General features: G+C 41.7%; 1 protein-coding gene across 6 annotated transcripts in view; it reads right to left on the reverse strand.

Moving 5' to 3' along the window:
- The window catches only part of LOC141999552 (rho-related GTP-binding protein RhoF-like), a 144,015-nt gene that overhangs the window by 98,548 nt on the left and 30,281 nt on the right, over positions 1-15,186 (reverse strand). The window contains exon 3 of one of the 6 annotated variants that reach the window (XM_074973111.1): positions 2,082-2,191. The exons of the other annotated variants lie outside the window; for them this stretch is intronic. Coding sequence (XP_074829212.1) covers positions 2,082-2,191 — 110 coding nt within the window. The remainder of the gene's footprint in view (positions 1-2,081; positions 2,192-15,186) is intronic. 6 annotated transcript variants of the gene reach the window in all.

A 15,186-nucleotide genomic window follows, 5' to 3' on the forward strand; every position in this document is an offset into this window, starting at 1 on the left:
TTTCACGGCCATATCACATTGATGGCTCATAGTCATCCTATGATCAATCAATAATCCAAGGTCCTTCTCCTCCTCCGTTGCTTCTAATTGATGCGTCCCCAGCTTATAACTAAAATTCTTATTAAAACCTAAATGCATAACCTTACACTTCTCACTATTAAATTTCATCCTATTACTATTACTCCAGTTTACAAGGTCATCCAAATCTTCCTGTATGATATCCAGTCTCTCTCTAAATTGGCAATACCTCCCAGCTTTGCATCATCCGCAGACTTTATTAGCACACTCCCACTTTTTGTGCTGAAGTCAGTAATAAAAAGATTGGTCCCAAAACTGATCCCTGAGGAACTCCACTGGTAACCTCCCTCCAGCCTGACAGTTCACCTTTCAGTAGGACCCGCTGTAGTCTCCCTGTTAACCAATTCCTTATCCACCTTTCAATTTTCATATTGATCTCCATCTTTTCCAATTTAAGTAATAATTCCCCATGTGGCACACTATCAAACACCTTAATGAAATCTAGGTAAATTAGATCCACTGCGTTTCCTTTGTCTAAAAAATCTATTACTTTCTCAAAGAAGGAGATCAGGTTGGTTTGGCACGATCTACCTTTTGTAAAACCATGTTGTATTTTGTCCCATTTACCATTAACCTCAATGTCCTTAACTACTTTCTCCTTCAAAATTTTTTCCAAGACCTTGCATACTACAGATGTCAAACTAACAGGCCTGTAGTTACCTGGATCACTTTTTTTTCCTTTCTTAAAAATAGGAACTATGTTAGCAATTCTCCAATCATACAGAACAACCCCTGAGTTTACAGATTCATTAAAAATTCTTGCTAATGGTCTTGCAATTTCATGTGCCAATTCCTTTAATGTTCTTGGATGAAGATTATCTGTGCCCCCCGATTTAGTCCCATTAAGCTGTTCAAGTTTCGCTTCTACCTCAGATATGGTAATATTTGTCATGCTACCATTATCCTTAAGATCCTCTTTAGCCTTATTAAAGACTGAGGCAAAGTATTTGTTTAGATATTGGGCCATGCCTAGATTATCCTTGACCTCCACTCCATTCTCAGTGTTTAGCGGTCCCACTTCTTCTTTCTTTGTTTTCTTCTTATTTATATGGCTATAGAACCTTTTACTATTGATTTTAATTCCCTTTGCACGGTCCAACTCGACTTGACTTTTAGCCTGTCTTACTTTATCCCTACATGTTCTGACCTCAATAAGATAGCTTTCCTGGCTGATCCCTCTGATCTTCCACTCCCTGTATGCTTTCTGCTTTTTCTTAATCACCTCTCTGAGGTGCTTGCTCATCCAGCTTGGTCTACAACTCCTGCCTATGAATTTTTTCCCCTTTCTTGGGATGCAGGCTTCCGATAGGTTCTGCAGCTTTGATTTAAAGTAATCCCAGGCCTCCTCTGCCTTTAGATCCATCAGTTCTTCAGTCCAATCCACTGGAGGTCACATTTTGAGCCTTAAGTATGCAACAGTCTCCCTTTACAGAACTTTAGGCTGAAACATCTAATCAATCACAGAACTGAAACTAAATTATACAGTAAAAAATTTCTCTTAGTAACTCAAGCAAGGATATTGACCTTGAACTTTCTGCCTTCTGGATCTGGGGTCCCAGTCAACCTTGCAGCAGGGGTTCACAAATAGGATTACTTGTTGTTAAAAGCCAGGTGTAAGAGTTCTTTGGGGCAAATAACAATAGAACAAAAATTATGAATAAAAAGTGAGGGAGAGAAGACAAGCTTTATATGAGGTACTCCTGGAGAATTAGATTTTGCTCTTCTGGTTTCTCTGTATTTTTTATATTGTATTGAAACTAAGAGGGCCATAAACCCAATCCCGATATCTGAACACGCATAAATGTTGGAGAAACTCGTATCCAGATCTCAGCACTGTGTCTCAGACCCATTGCTAGATGTGTGGTGATAAATGAACAGTGCATTTATTAGTTATAATCTTAGGGAGTGAGGCTGCTAAAAGCATTGTTACAAATCAGTCATTGTCACCCATCTAGCATAGTAAATTTAACATGAATGAGCCAAGTAATTATGAGGTCTCTTACCTTAATTAAAACATTATCATAGCTAGTAGGGTTCATAACATCATAACAAATTAAGACCATGTTTGTATTCTGGTATGAAAGTGGTCGTAGCCGATCATAATCCTCCTGCCCTGAAACACAGGAAAAAAGTGATTATGCTTTGGATAAAATAAACCTCATTCTTTACACTATTACAATACAGATATTTTAAAATGCATTCCCATTGCCTGTGGTATCAGTCTTGTCTAAAAAACAGTAATTGCATAGATTGTAAACATTTTTAATAAATCATTGGCCTTTATAGGATGAGTTCCTTGTTTGAAAATGTATAAGAAGATATGTTTAAGAGCATCATCTTGATAGTAAAAAGGTCTATAAAAATTGAGTCCTTGTGAAATCTCAGTATGAAGCAAAAGGATTTTTTGTCTAAATGTTCAATATTTTGCAGCTTGATACTAAGCAGGATACAAATCCATATGCTGCAGGATCTGAAACATGAAGACTGGATTGTCATTCACTAGCAGAGAGACAAATGCATGAGTCTAGACTGGTAGCTTATTACTGATTAAAAACTGTGAAATTGGCAAGGGTCTTGTTGACATACAGGGTTCAATGGAGGGTAGGAAACATGCCTACTTTTTGCCAGATGTGAATGCAGCATAATAAAAAAAGTCTTAAATAACAAATTCCCCTCTCTTACTGGCCTCAGTGAACGGAGAGAGGTAATGAGCATGACAATTGCCACCACTCAGATGGATTGTGATCCATTAGTGAGCACAGGCCTCAGAAAGCTATACGGCAGAGTACTACTACCAGCTGATTTTACAAGACGCAGGGCAACATAAGCCAGTCTTTACTGATCTCTGAAATGGGCCTTACAGAGCTGCTAATGCCTCCTGGAAATGTTTTTAAACTTTTCCTTTTAGGAATAATTTGACATGTGGGGAATTCATTTTACTATTCCCACACATTCACATGAGAAAACTGGTCTGCTTATTTCCCTGTATTTATGACATACCAGTCACCTTCAAACCAGAGCATTGTGATGTCACACTGAGCAAGCATCTGTAGGTGGCCAATCAGCACCAGAGGCAGTTGCACTAAGAAATCAAAGATCCTGTTTCATCAAAGGCCAATATTTCAATGGGATGTTTTTTCAAAGTGTTCCAGAAGGCACCAGTGGATGTTTAAGAAGACAGCAAAGACGTTGAGACCACTTGAGTGTTGCCCCATGTGTCAGGTATGTCAGCAGGAAGTTTTGACTTTCCAAGAAGTGAGTCAGGGATGCCAATCCTTTCTGCATTATTATTTCCATATATTTACTGAGCACCATGTGTGCCTGATACTATACAAAAACACAGAGGCAATTCCTGCCCAAAGGGGATCACAAATAAAATCTTTGCATCAGCATTACGTAAAGCGTACTCCTCTGCTAACCATTATCTCAACATCCTTTCTAATACACAGCGGTTGCATCATGGTATTCAACACAAAGCCCTGTACTTCTCATTGTCCTCAAAATGCTTGACTCCAAAGTATGGTGCGATCAAGAAGGGCATGGATACAAAAAGAACAATATCACTACAGTGCATTCAGATCTTTCACCTGAATATTTAACCCCTGCTGGTAACAGGATTCCCTACTAAATAACTCATTATTCAGCTTGCCACAACTATTTGCATAAAGGAATGGTGGTGGGTTAGGACCCAATTCCACATAGTGCCAAGAGCCCTTAATTTCAGTGGAGTTAAAAGCATTTAGTATTTCAGAGAAGAGACACCAAAACAGTGCAGAATTGGAACCTTAAAACTTTTAATCCCAAAATAAGACAATTAAGGAATCTATTGTGCTCTGAGGTGTTTATATAACATGCAACAACTGTATTTCTAATCCTTCTCATTTTCTGAAATTCACCTAATTGTTTGCACCAGATTTACCACTTTTTTTTTTGGCGGGGGGGGGGGGGGAGAGAATGTAATGCTTTGCTTAGGTGATCTAAAGTTGTATTAAATTTCAGGAGAAAAAAAAAAAAGAGAAGGAAATTAGTTGTAAAGCAATATCGCTGGGATGTGTGTGTTTGTACATGTGCTTCTTTCACTCACGTTTATTACTCTTAGCCTCCACAAAGGCAACTTTATGAAATCAAGCTATCCTCTAGCAGCCAGTTATAAAATTACCAACAGTAACTACTCCAGCCTCTCAACTCATTTGCTGCTACTTTGCCATAAAACTTGTGATTGGTGAAGCAGACTGATGCATGTTCCATTTTACAAAGTCATGATGACCTGGCCCAAGTTGGAACAGAGCAAAAACACTTAGTCTGATGAACTATGCCAGGGATCTCAAAAGAGCCGCTTTTGATGGTGTAAAACCAATGTGCCATAATGAAAAACAGAACAGATAGATGTGACATCACATGGCTTCATCTTCACAGTCAAAGTTGAGGGAGAGCTGAGAAGAACCAGGTATTTATTTTTAAAGGTAGACTAAGATAACCAGATAAAGACATGAGGAAATCTAGATTTACAGAGGCATAACATGTTTTCTTATGTATTTCATACATCTCAGGAATGGCAAATACAGAGCATAGCAAAAGCTAAAATAGACATACCATGATGGGAAGGCTAGAAAGGACATGCTTTATGGAAATACAACATGATCTGATTCCAGAGAGTGCTTGTTTCTCTTCACCTCTGCCAAAATTAACAGCTACAGAGTTGTTCTAAAAATAGTTATGGGTTATAACTTTAGAAGGCTGAAACTGATCTTAAACAACACTGGAACAAGGACACTTTCAATTTCTCTCTATTGCAAATATAGATACTTTAGCACTTATGTTGTGGTAGATGAATAGTGCACTAGGAAATGTTTGCCTGTATGTGAAATCCTATTGTCTGAGCTACTGTGCTTTCTCTTTTTTGTAAAAAGCAAAATAACAAAACCTCTGTGAAAGAAGGAATGATGGAGCTAAGGGTTTGTTTATACTGTATTCACAGGATGCGAATGCAGTTTGAGTAGACATACCAGAGCTAGGTTGAAGCTGTAGCAGTCCGTGCTTCAGCACCAAGTAGCCCCGTAAACAATTGCCCAGGGTTCTCAGTGGGCTTGTACAGGTTTAGCTTGGGTATGTCTACTCAAGCTGTAATCACACCCTATGAGTAGAGTATAGATATACCCCAAATGTTTTAGTGTTTTTTATTGCCATAAAGAAATTGGGGAAGGAGGTCAGAGATGTGCATATTGTAACTAAGCTGCTGGATGACTTCCATCCCCAGCTTCCAGAACAAGTATGAGGGAAAGGGTTGGGCCGCAGAGCCCTCTGGGAGGGGCAGCAACCCAAATCAGTATCTAGCTCATAGAGGACACCATATTACCCAGAGTGACCAACCAAAAGAAACTACATCCAGGAGGCAGAGGGGATCAGGCTCAGGAAAGATCCCGTGTCCAACACCTCACTGGCATCACCAATTGAGACATCTTGGTTTGGTGATTACATCATCAGACCCCTTGGTGCTGCAAGGCCCAGTAATTCCACATTTGAAATCTTTTGTCAGACAACAATATGACTTTGCAGCCTGAATAACTTTTTAAATATTATGGAAATGTTAATTAACCAAAAAAACCCACAAAACTATGACACTTTAGGAACAGGAAAAGGACATCCAACGAAACCAATGTGCTTCATCCAGCTCTGGATGGCAGATTCCACTTTCATAGTCAATCCCCTTTCATTCCTTGGTCCTCCTACTGAGATGGTCAACAAAAGGGCTAATTAAATGTCAGTTGTGGTGGTGGTCTGTGTAATATGGACAACTGTCTTCTAGGAAGTGGAGTAAAATCTCTTAACTTATGCCAATGAATAATCAGATGATTGTGAATTTCAACCTGTTGCAATGCCCCAGGTTTGACAGGAAGCTACTACATTAAATAACATTTTGAGAGACCGGATCGTGGTGTCTTAATTAATCTGGGTCCAGTAAGATCCAAAAAATAAGCTACACATGCCTTTCTTCTTGCCCTCAAACACAGTGATGGGAATTGTCAAAATGGCAGAAGCAATAAATTCTTATCATCCTGTCACACACAAAAAAATCCAAAACCTTATCAAAGACTTGCCCTTTCACAGCTTTCACCATTGCATCCGGATGATGACATGCAAAAATAGCTGTGTGAGAACACCCTTTTCTCAGTAAGGTTACTCAGGCTGTGGTCAGAATTTTTCTTCACTGTGGATTTAAAACAAAAATTCTGCAAGATCAGATAAAACAAAAGTTGCAGGACTGAACAGAAGGGGCCACTGAGCTCACACAAAACCTTTGATTACCCTTGTTCAGTCTCAGTTTTAATTCTCTTCTCTCTGTTGTGTTGTCAAAAGTGGTGTATGAAAATGTCATTAAGGTTTGTTTTTTATAATATATTTTTTTTCTTTCAAAATTTTCAAACTTTCTCTTCCCACAGTATTGTAAAATAATTGCTATTTAGCATTAATTTCCTGCATCTTTGTGCCTTTAACAAGCTGCCTGCACAGCGCTTCACTTGGTACAGCTAATTTCACAAGATGCTTAATTCCTTGCCAAAGACCACATGCTTGCCCCTTCGTCTGAAATGGCAACTAGCCCATGCTGTCACAACTTGGTCTTAAGAAAAGGTGGGGCTTCAGTCTGATGGGGGACAGGAAGAAAGGAGGAAATTAGGCCATGAGTTGCACCTCTCTCCAGTCTCCCTGACAGAAGGAAAAATTGGGCTAGTTTGAGTTTCTCAGCCTGCATGAGGCCCTAAGCAGCTTGGATTGCTTGCATATAACACCCGCCCTGCACTCTGCATGGGGACATAATTAAAATTCTCTTTTGCGTCCAAGATCCTTGGGAATATATCATGATACTTTCAATCAGCTTAATGACCATTGTGCTTTGTTGTAGTTATTCAATAGGTTCCTACAAAGGAACTATTTCTCTATTCTATAACATGCTGTCCATGCAACGATGACCAACACCTAAGAATTCTTAGACCAGGTCTCGGAGAATGTGACTTTAAAGGAAGGCATTAAACTCCTGTAACAGACAGACAATTATACAATAGCCTACCCACAACAGATGTTTCTTCCTAACCCCTGTCAATTCATGTCTAGATTCTGTCCTGAAGTATGAAAGCTTATATCTCTTATAAATTGTAATCCTAGCTGGTGTTACTGTAACTTATTTAAATAAATAGGATTCTTTTTTAATCTAAGCTCATTTCTTCATTAATTTCTTGTGCCAGTGAGTTCCATGAATTAATTATACATTGTCTGATAAACAGAAATATTTTATCAGTTTTAAATTTGCCTGTGTACTCCATAATAATGTTGAAAAAATGTAAGCCATCAGTGTAATGGACTTTACACTTATTTTTAGATTTTTCCAAATATTTTAATTAGCAGCACTTTGCATATTTACTAGAATATATTCTCTGGATAGAAAAGGTCCCATGGGACTACAATTGACAGACAAGGGAAAAATATTTATTTAAAGCTAAATGTCAATGGCATCCTATGAACTGACCAGCAAGAGTGTGCCTCTTTCTGGGTATGTCTACATGGTAATTGAAGATGGGATTGCAGTATGAGCAGGCACAAGTGTGTTAGCTTTAGTTTAGCTAGCAGGATGAAAAATAGTGAAGATGGGACTGCATGGGCTGTACAAGTTCACTTGGGGCTCTGGGTACACACTTGCATTGCAAGCACATATCTTCACTGCTATATTTAGCTGTGGTCGCTAGACTAAAGCTGGTACAGATATGCCTATCTGAGCTGCAATCTCACCTCTGAATGCAATGTAGACATACCCTTAGTAGCACTATCAATTGCCACCACCTGCCAGGCAATCTTCACGTAGTTAGGACCCTGCATACCACTTCACAGGTCATGCCAACATGCTGCCTCAAATTAGGTATATTTCCTATTAAAATGAACATTTCAATCACATAACTGAGAACCCCTATAGTTAAAGAAAAAATCTGAATGATCTTTTGTTTAGTCTGTGGTATGTTAGCTAAGGCTATACTTTCAGAACTCAGTTTAGAAAACTTGAGTAAACTTACTTTCCTCCTGGCAGAGATGAATCAAAAATTAAATATGACACAATATTTACAGCCTTACATCTTTTCCCAGGAGGGCCCTGTGGTGGTTTTCAGGGTACCCAGGACTATGAGTCACCTTGTTATCCCTGGCTCCAGCATGAGGGAGTCTTACTTGTGCTTGGCTGGGTGTTAGCTTCCTACCTCCACCAGCCTGTGAGCCACTCAAACAATCTCCTCTGTGCAGTCCCACCCCTTACTTTGTTTTGCAGGTTAACAATATGTGCACCCCAGACCCTATGTCCCTTTGAAGCATTCCCCGGAGATATCCAGCCCCTGGCACTGGTTACTCACAGAACTACCAAGTCCACTGTTCCAAAGGAACAATATACACACCAGCTTGTATGATCCAGCTCAGGATAACACCATTTAGATAGTGAAAAACAAAACAAAACAAAAAAGTTTTTATCATTAAAGACTAAAGATTCAGGAGATAGTGAGTAAGGATATCGGAAACAAATGGTTACATATAAAACAAAATCATAACATGCTTTCTAGACACTAAACTTCATTAGAAAGGACATTCATCTGACAGTTAAGTTTCTCACTCCCAAAATATTTTATGGCATCTTCAACCAAGGTTGACTGAGATCCCATGTTCATGAATGTAAATGGACTGCCCATTTACTTCCTAGGTGTAGGATAATGGGGTGTCTTTTTTGCCTCATAAATATGCCCCCAAAGTTCATTGGCTTTGTACACAGCCACGATAACCACCTAAGACTTATTTTTCCTGTGTGCTGCTTCCCTGTTGACTTCAGATCGCCTTGCTAACTTCTGACTTCGTATGTAAATGGACATCCATTGTGTTAGCTTACCATGCTTAATTTACATCCTGACAGAGACAGACACATTTCTTACCTCCTGTCTGGAGGAAACTCTGTTTTCAATTCTGCCTTGATAAAGGCTTTTAAAACATATTTTCAGTATATATACATAACTCCTTACATAGCATCTGTACATCTATTTCACAATGATATTGATGACCAGTGTGACCCTGCTTTTCATTTAAGATCTCACATTACATTCTCTGATGAACTAGAATGTACATGCCAGAATCAAGATATTCTTGTAACCCCATTGCCAGTTGCCATTAAGGGGTTCTTGGGTCACAGGCCCCCTTCCTCTCTGTCCCCTTTGGAATCCTGAAAGTGATTCTCTCACACACACTTTTCTAAACTCCTCAACAGAAGGTTTTGGATCTTAGTGGCAACCATCTTTGTGGTGATGTAGGACAAGAAGGACTCCAGCTAGAGATTGTCAATGTCACTTTTTAATCAGCCACAGTGAGTAGTCTGTGTGACAAAAGGCATTACCTCCCCTCCCATGAGTCCCTCTGGAGTGGAATACACTCTATTACCTATCCTCCTGAGATGGCAGTGGAGGGAGAGACCAGCATCAGAAATTAAACCCACATCTCCTGAATTACAACATAAAGCATCACCACCAGTGAAATGTAATTCTTTACATGCTAAGTGAATGGAGTTAACTCTCAATTCCTGTAAAGTGAGGTATTTTAATCAAATAAGCAGATGCAACATGTGTTTGCAGGTAAAACAATATATTGCAAACTCTTTGTGCGTTGCAGCACACAGACCACCAACTTCCTGCTACAGCAAGAGATGCTTCTGATAAGGAAGATTATAGAGAAAGTAGCACACAATAACACAAGAGATCTACTGTGAAAAATTCTTATTCTATCCACTTTTATTCCAGTTCATGATTTCCAATTGTTGCTAAACTGATCATATATAATGAAACTTTTTCCCCTAACTTGAATTAAACCTGTGAAAAATATTAAAATTCTCCTCCATTTTTATTTTTAATATTTCTCCAGTCTCCTTGTTCATGTCCTCACAAAGTGGGAGGGAATGGCTTAGAGACCTAGACATCAGGTTTGAAATAGAGTCCTTGAAACTACAGGCTTAACACATGGCAGAGCCAACTCATTCCTTCGTTCTACTGAGGTAATACATTGAGTTACATAAATTTTAATATGTGAGGGTGTCTTGGACAAGACCTTAAACAACTCTGAAGTCCTGTTTGCTCTGTGTGGATACTGAAGACCCAATAGCACTTTCTGGAAGAACAAAGATTTGATTCTGTATCCCATGCTGAAGTTTCCCCTCTGACACTGTTGTCAGGTGTGCTAGTTGGTTGAAGCCCTTCACCCCAGAGATCTCCTGTTGTTTATACACGAGGAGTGAAAGAGAAATGTCCAAAACTACCTCAATATTTATGTAATAACTTTCTTAGAGACTCAAAGTTTTGTTTCACTGGAAGCAATTTCAATTGTTTTGTGTTTAAATAGATTACTGGGGGATGAAACAGCTCCAACATGTTTAAAATAATTACTTCAACTGCTCAGTTTATCTTCCTTTTCACTGAGTTGGTCAGAAACTCATACTACAAGCCTATTACAGTTTGCAATATTAAGGTTTCAGACTTTGCTATTTTCTTGTCAACAGAAGAATCTGGGGGATCTTGGACTTATAAATGCCATATACTTGTAACTATCTGATTCTTTTCGGTCAAGATTTTCCATGACCTTAGTAAGTTTATTTTACAGGAATCACATTTTAAACAGAATGTTCTTTTTCTTTCAGATAAGTCATACTAATTTTATAACACTTACTATGCTTTTGCAATGAGACAACACCCACTAGTTGACAACCACAGCTTTAAGTTTCAACTGCTTCCCTGGTGACAAAAATGTTAACTATATACACAATGAGGCCTTTAACTCATTTGGACCTCTATATTCTATTGCAATAAAAATGTGAAATATAGTAATAGTATATTTTCAGAGATTTTTCCATTAGTACAGAACATAAAATAGTTACGAAATCGAAAATTTGCCTCAAATGTTTTAAATATTAATAAAATTCACTCTTCATGCCTTTTGTATATCAGCACTTCCATTTTCTCATGGACTCATTTTCTGAACAACCCCAGGTTTGACATCGGAAGAATAATTTAATAATCACAGATATTCTTTATGTCACAGCTATATGAGCTAAGTACGGAAAAAACCCAAGAATGAATAAATTTGAGTATGTAAACCTCAAGTGGCATTAATTCAATCTACTGCTAGTTAAATCTGGTGATTGAACAGTTTCAGTCAGTAATTGGAAGGGCTTTCCAGCTGGCTTTGAGGCAATCAGAGAGAAAGCATGATCCAATGGCTAGGTCAAATTCCTATGTGACCCTGGGCAAGTCACTTGGCCTAGATCCACAAAGGTACTTAGGCTCCTCAATTCTATTGATTTATGAAAGTTAGGAGCCTAAATATCTTTCAGGATCCACGCCTTAGTCTCTCTGTGTCTTATCTCCACTTTACAGATGAGGAACTTAGCCCTGGTCTACACTAGGACTTTAGGTCGAATTTAGCAGCATTAAATCGATGTAAACCTGCACCCGTCCACACAATGAAGCCCTTTATTTCGACTTAAAGGGCTCTTAAAATCGATTTCCTTACTCCACCCCTGACAAGTGGATTAGCGCTTAAATCGGCCTTGCCGGGTCGAATTTGGGGTACTGAGGACACAATTCGACGGTATTGGCCTCCGGGAACTATCCCAGAGTGCTCCATTTTGACCGCTCTGGACAGCACTCTCAACTCAGATGCACTGGCCAGGTAGACAGGAAAAGAACTGCGAACTTTTGAATGTCATTTCCTGTTTGGCCAGCGTGGCAAGCTGCAGGTGACCATGCAGAGCTCATCAGCAGAGGTGACCATGATGGAATCTCAGAATCGCAAAAGAGCTCCAGCATGGACCGAACGGGAGGTACGGGATCTGATCGCTGTATGGGGAGAGGAATCCGTGCTATCAGAACTCCGTTCCAGTTTTCGAAATGCCAAAACCTTTGTCAAAATCTCCCAGGGCATGAAGGACAGAGGCCATAACAGGGACCCGAAGCAGTGCCGCGTGAAACTGAAGGAGCTGAGGCAAGCCTACCAGAAAACCAGAGAGGCGAACGGCCGCTCCGGGTCAGAGCCCCAAACATGCCGCTTCTATGATGAGCTGCATTCCATTTTAGGGGGTTCAGCCACCACTACCCCAGCCGTGTTGTTTGACTCCTTCAATGGAGATGGAGGCAATACGGAAGCAGGTTTTGGGGACGAAGAAGATGATGATGAGGAGGTTGTAGATAGCTCACAGCAAGCAAGCGGAGAAACCGGTTTTCCCGACAGCCAGGAACTGTTTCTCACCCTGGACCTGGAGCCAGTACCCCCCGAACCCACCCAAGGCTGCCTCCTGGACCCAGCAGGCGGAGAAGGGACCTCCGGTGAGTGTATCTTTTAAAATACTATATACTTAAATCATTGTACAACAAAGCATTGCAGTGTATGTTTGCTGGCGTTCAGACAACATCCGTTCTTTATCTCTCTGTGTTATCCTCAGGAGAGTGAGATCTAATCCATGGTCACCTGGTTGAAATAGGGTGCTTTTCTTCAGGGGACACTCAGAAGAGCCCATTCCTGCTGGGCTGTTTGCCTGCGGCTGAACAGAAATGTTCCCCGCTGTTAGCCACAGGGAGGGGGGAGGGTTGAGGGGGTAGCCACGCGGTGGGGGGAGGCAAAATGCGACCTTGTAACGAAAGCACATGTGCTATGTATGTAATGTTAACAGCAAGGTTTACCCTGAAAGAGTGTAGCCACTGTTTTATAAAATGTGTCTTTTTAAATACTGCTGTCCCTTTTTTTTCTCCACCAGCTGCATGTGTTTCAATGATCACAGGATCTTCTCCTTCCCAGAGGCTAGTGAAGATTAGAAAGAAAAAAAACGCACTCGAGATGAAATGTTCTCCGAGCTCATGCTGTCCTCCCACACTGACAGAGCACAGACGAATGCGTGGAGGCAAATAATGTCAGACTGCAGGAAAGCACAAAATGACTGGGAGGAGAGGTGGCGGGCTGAAGAGAGTAAGTGGCGGGCTGAAGAGAGGGCTGAAGCTCGAATGTGGCGGCAGCGTGATGAGAGGAGGCAGGATTCAATGCTGAGGCTGCTGGAGGACCAAACCAGTATGCTCCAGTGTATGGTTGAGCTGCAGCAAAGGCAGCTGGAGCACAGACTGCCACTACAGCCCCTGTGTAACCAACCACCCTCCTCCCCAAGTTCCATAGCCTCCACACCCAGACGCCCAAGAACGCGGTGGGGGGGCCACCGGCCAACCAGCCACTCCGCCACAGAGGATTGCCCCCCCAAAAAAGAAGGCTGTCATTCAATAAATTTTAAAGTTGTAAACTTTTAAAGTGCTGTGTGGCATTTTCCTTCCCTCCTCCACCACCCCTCCTGGGCTACGTTGGTAGTCATCCCCCTATTTGTGTGATGAATGAATAAAGAATGCATGAACGTGAAGCAACAATGACTTTATTGCCTCTGCAAGCGGTGATCGAAGGGAGGAGGAGAGGGTGGTTAGCTTACAGGGAAGTAGAGTGAACCAAGGGGCGGGGGGTTTCATCAAGGAGAAACAAACAGAACTTTCACACCGTAGCCTGGCCAGTCATGAAACTGGTTTTCAAAGCTTCTCTGATGCGTACCGCGCCCTCCTGTGCTCTTCTAACCGCCCTGGTGTCTGGCTGCGCGTAACCAGCAGCCAGGCGATTTGCCTCAACCTCCCACCCCGCCATAAACGTCTCCCCCTTACTCTCACAGATATTGTGGAGCACACAGCAAGCAGTAATAACAGTGGGAATATTGGTTTCGCTGAGGTCTAACCGAGTCAGTAAACTGCGCCAGCGCGCCTTTAAATGTCCAAATGCACATTCTACCACCATTCTGCACTTGCTCAGCCTGTAGTTGAACAGCTCCTGACTGCTGTCCAGGCTGCCTGTGTACGGCTTCATGAGCCATGGCATTAAGGGGTAGGCTGGGTCCCCAAGGATACATATAGGCATTTCAACATCCCCAACAGTTATTTTCTGGTCTGGGAATAAAGTCCCTTCTTGCAGCTTTTGAAACAGACCAGAGTTCCTGAAGATGCGAGCGTCATGTACCTTTCCCGGCCATCCCACGTTGATGTTGGTGAAACGTCCCTTGTGATCCACCAGAGCTTGCAGCACTATTGAAAAGTACCCCTTGCGGTTTATGTACTCGCCGGCTTGGTGCTCCGGTGCCAAGATAGGGAGATGGGTTCCGTCTATGGCCCCACCACAGTTAGGGAATCCCATTGCAGCAAAGCCATCCACTATGACCTGCACATTTCCCAGGGTCACTACCCTTGATATCAGCAGATCTTTGATTGCGTGGGCTACTTGCATCACAGCAGCCCCAACAGTAGATTTGCCCACTCCAAATTGATTCCCAACTGACCGGTAGCTGTCTGGCGTTGCAAGCTTCCACAGGGCTATCGCCACTTGCTTCTCAACTGTGAGGGCTGCTCTCATCTTGGTATTCATGCGCTTCAGGGCAGGGGAAAGCAAGTCACAAAGTTCCATGAAAGTGCCCTTACGCATGCGAAAGTTTCGCAGCCACTGGGAATCATCCCAGACCTGCAACACTATGTGGTCCCACCAGTCTGTGCTTGTTTCCCGAGCCCAGAATCGGCGTTCCACAGCATGAACCTTCCCCATTAGCACCATGATGCATGCATTGGCAGGGCCCATGCTTTCAGAGAAATCTGTGTCCATGTCCTGATCACTCACGTGACCGCGCTGATGTCGCCTCCTCGCCCGGTATCGCTTTGCCAGGTTCTGGTGCTGCATATACTGCTGGATAATGCGTGTGGTGTTTAATGTGCTCCTAATTGCCAAAGTGAGCTGAGCGGCCTCCATGCTTGCCTTGGTATGGCGTCCGCACAGAAAAAAGGCGCGGAATGATTGTCTGCCATTGCTCTGACGGAGGGAGGGGCGACTGACGACATGGCTTACAGGGTTGGCTTCAGGGAGCTAAAATCAACAAAGGGGGTGGCTTTACATCAAGGAGTATTTCAGGCAGGACTTCACGGAGGGTTCCAATAAGAAATGGTGCACCTAAGTTATTGTTCTTATTGGAACAAGGAGGTTAGC

The sequence above is a fragment of the Natator depressus genome, chromosome 15 (genome assembly GCF_965152275.1).
Source record: "Natator depressus isolate rNatDep1 chromosome 15, rNatDep2.hap1, whole genome shotgun sequence".
NCBI classification, from domain to species: Eukaryota; Metazoa; Chordata; order Testudines; family Cheloniidae; genus Natator; species Natator depressus.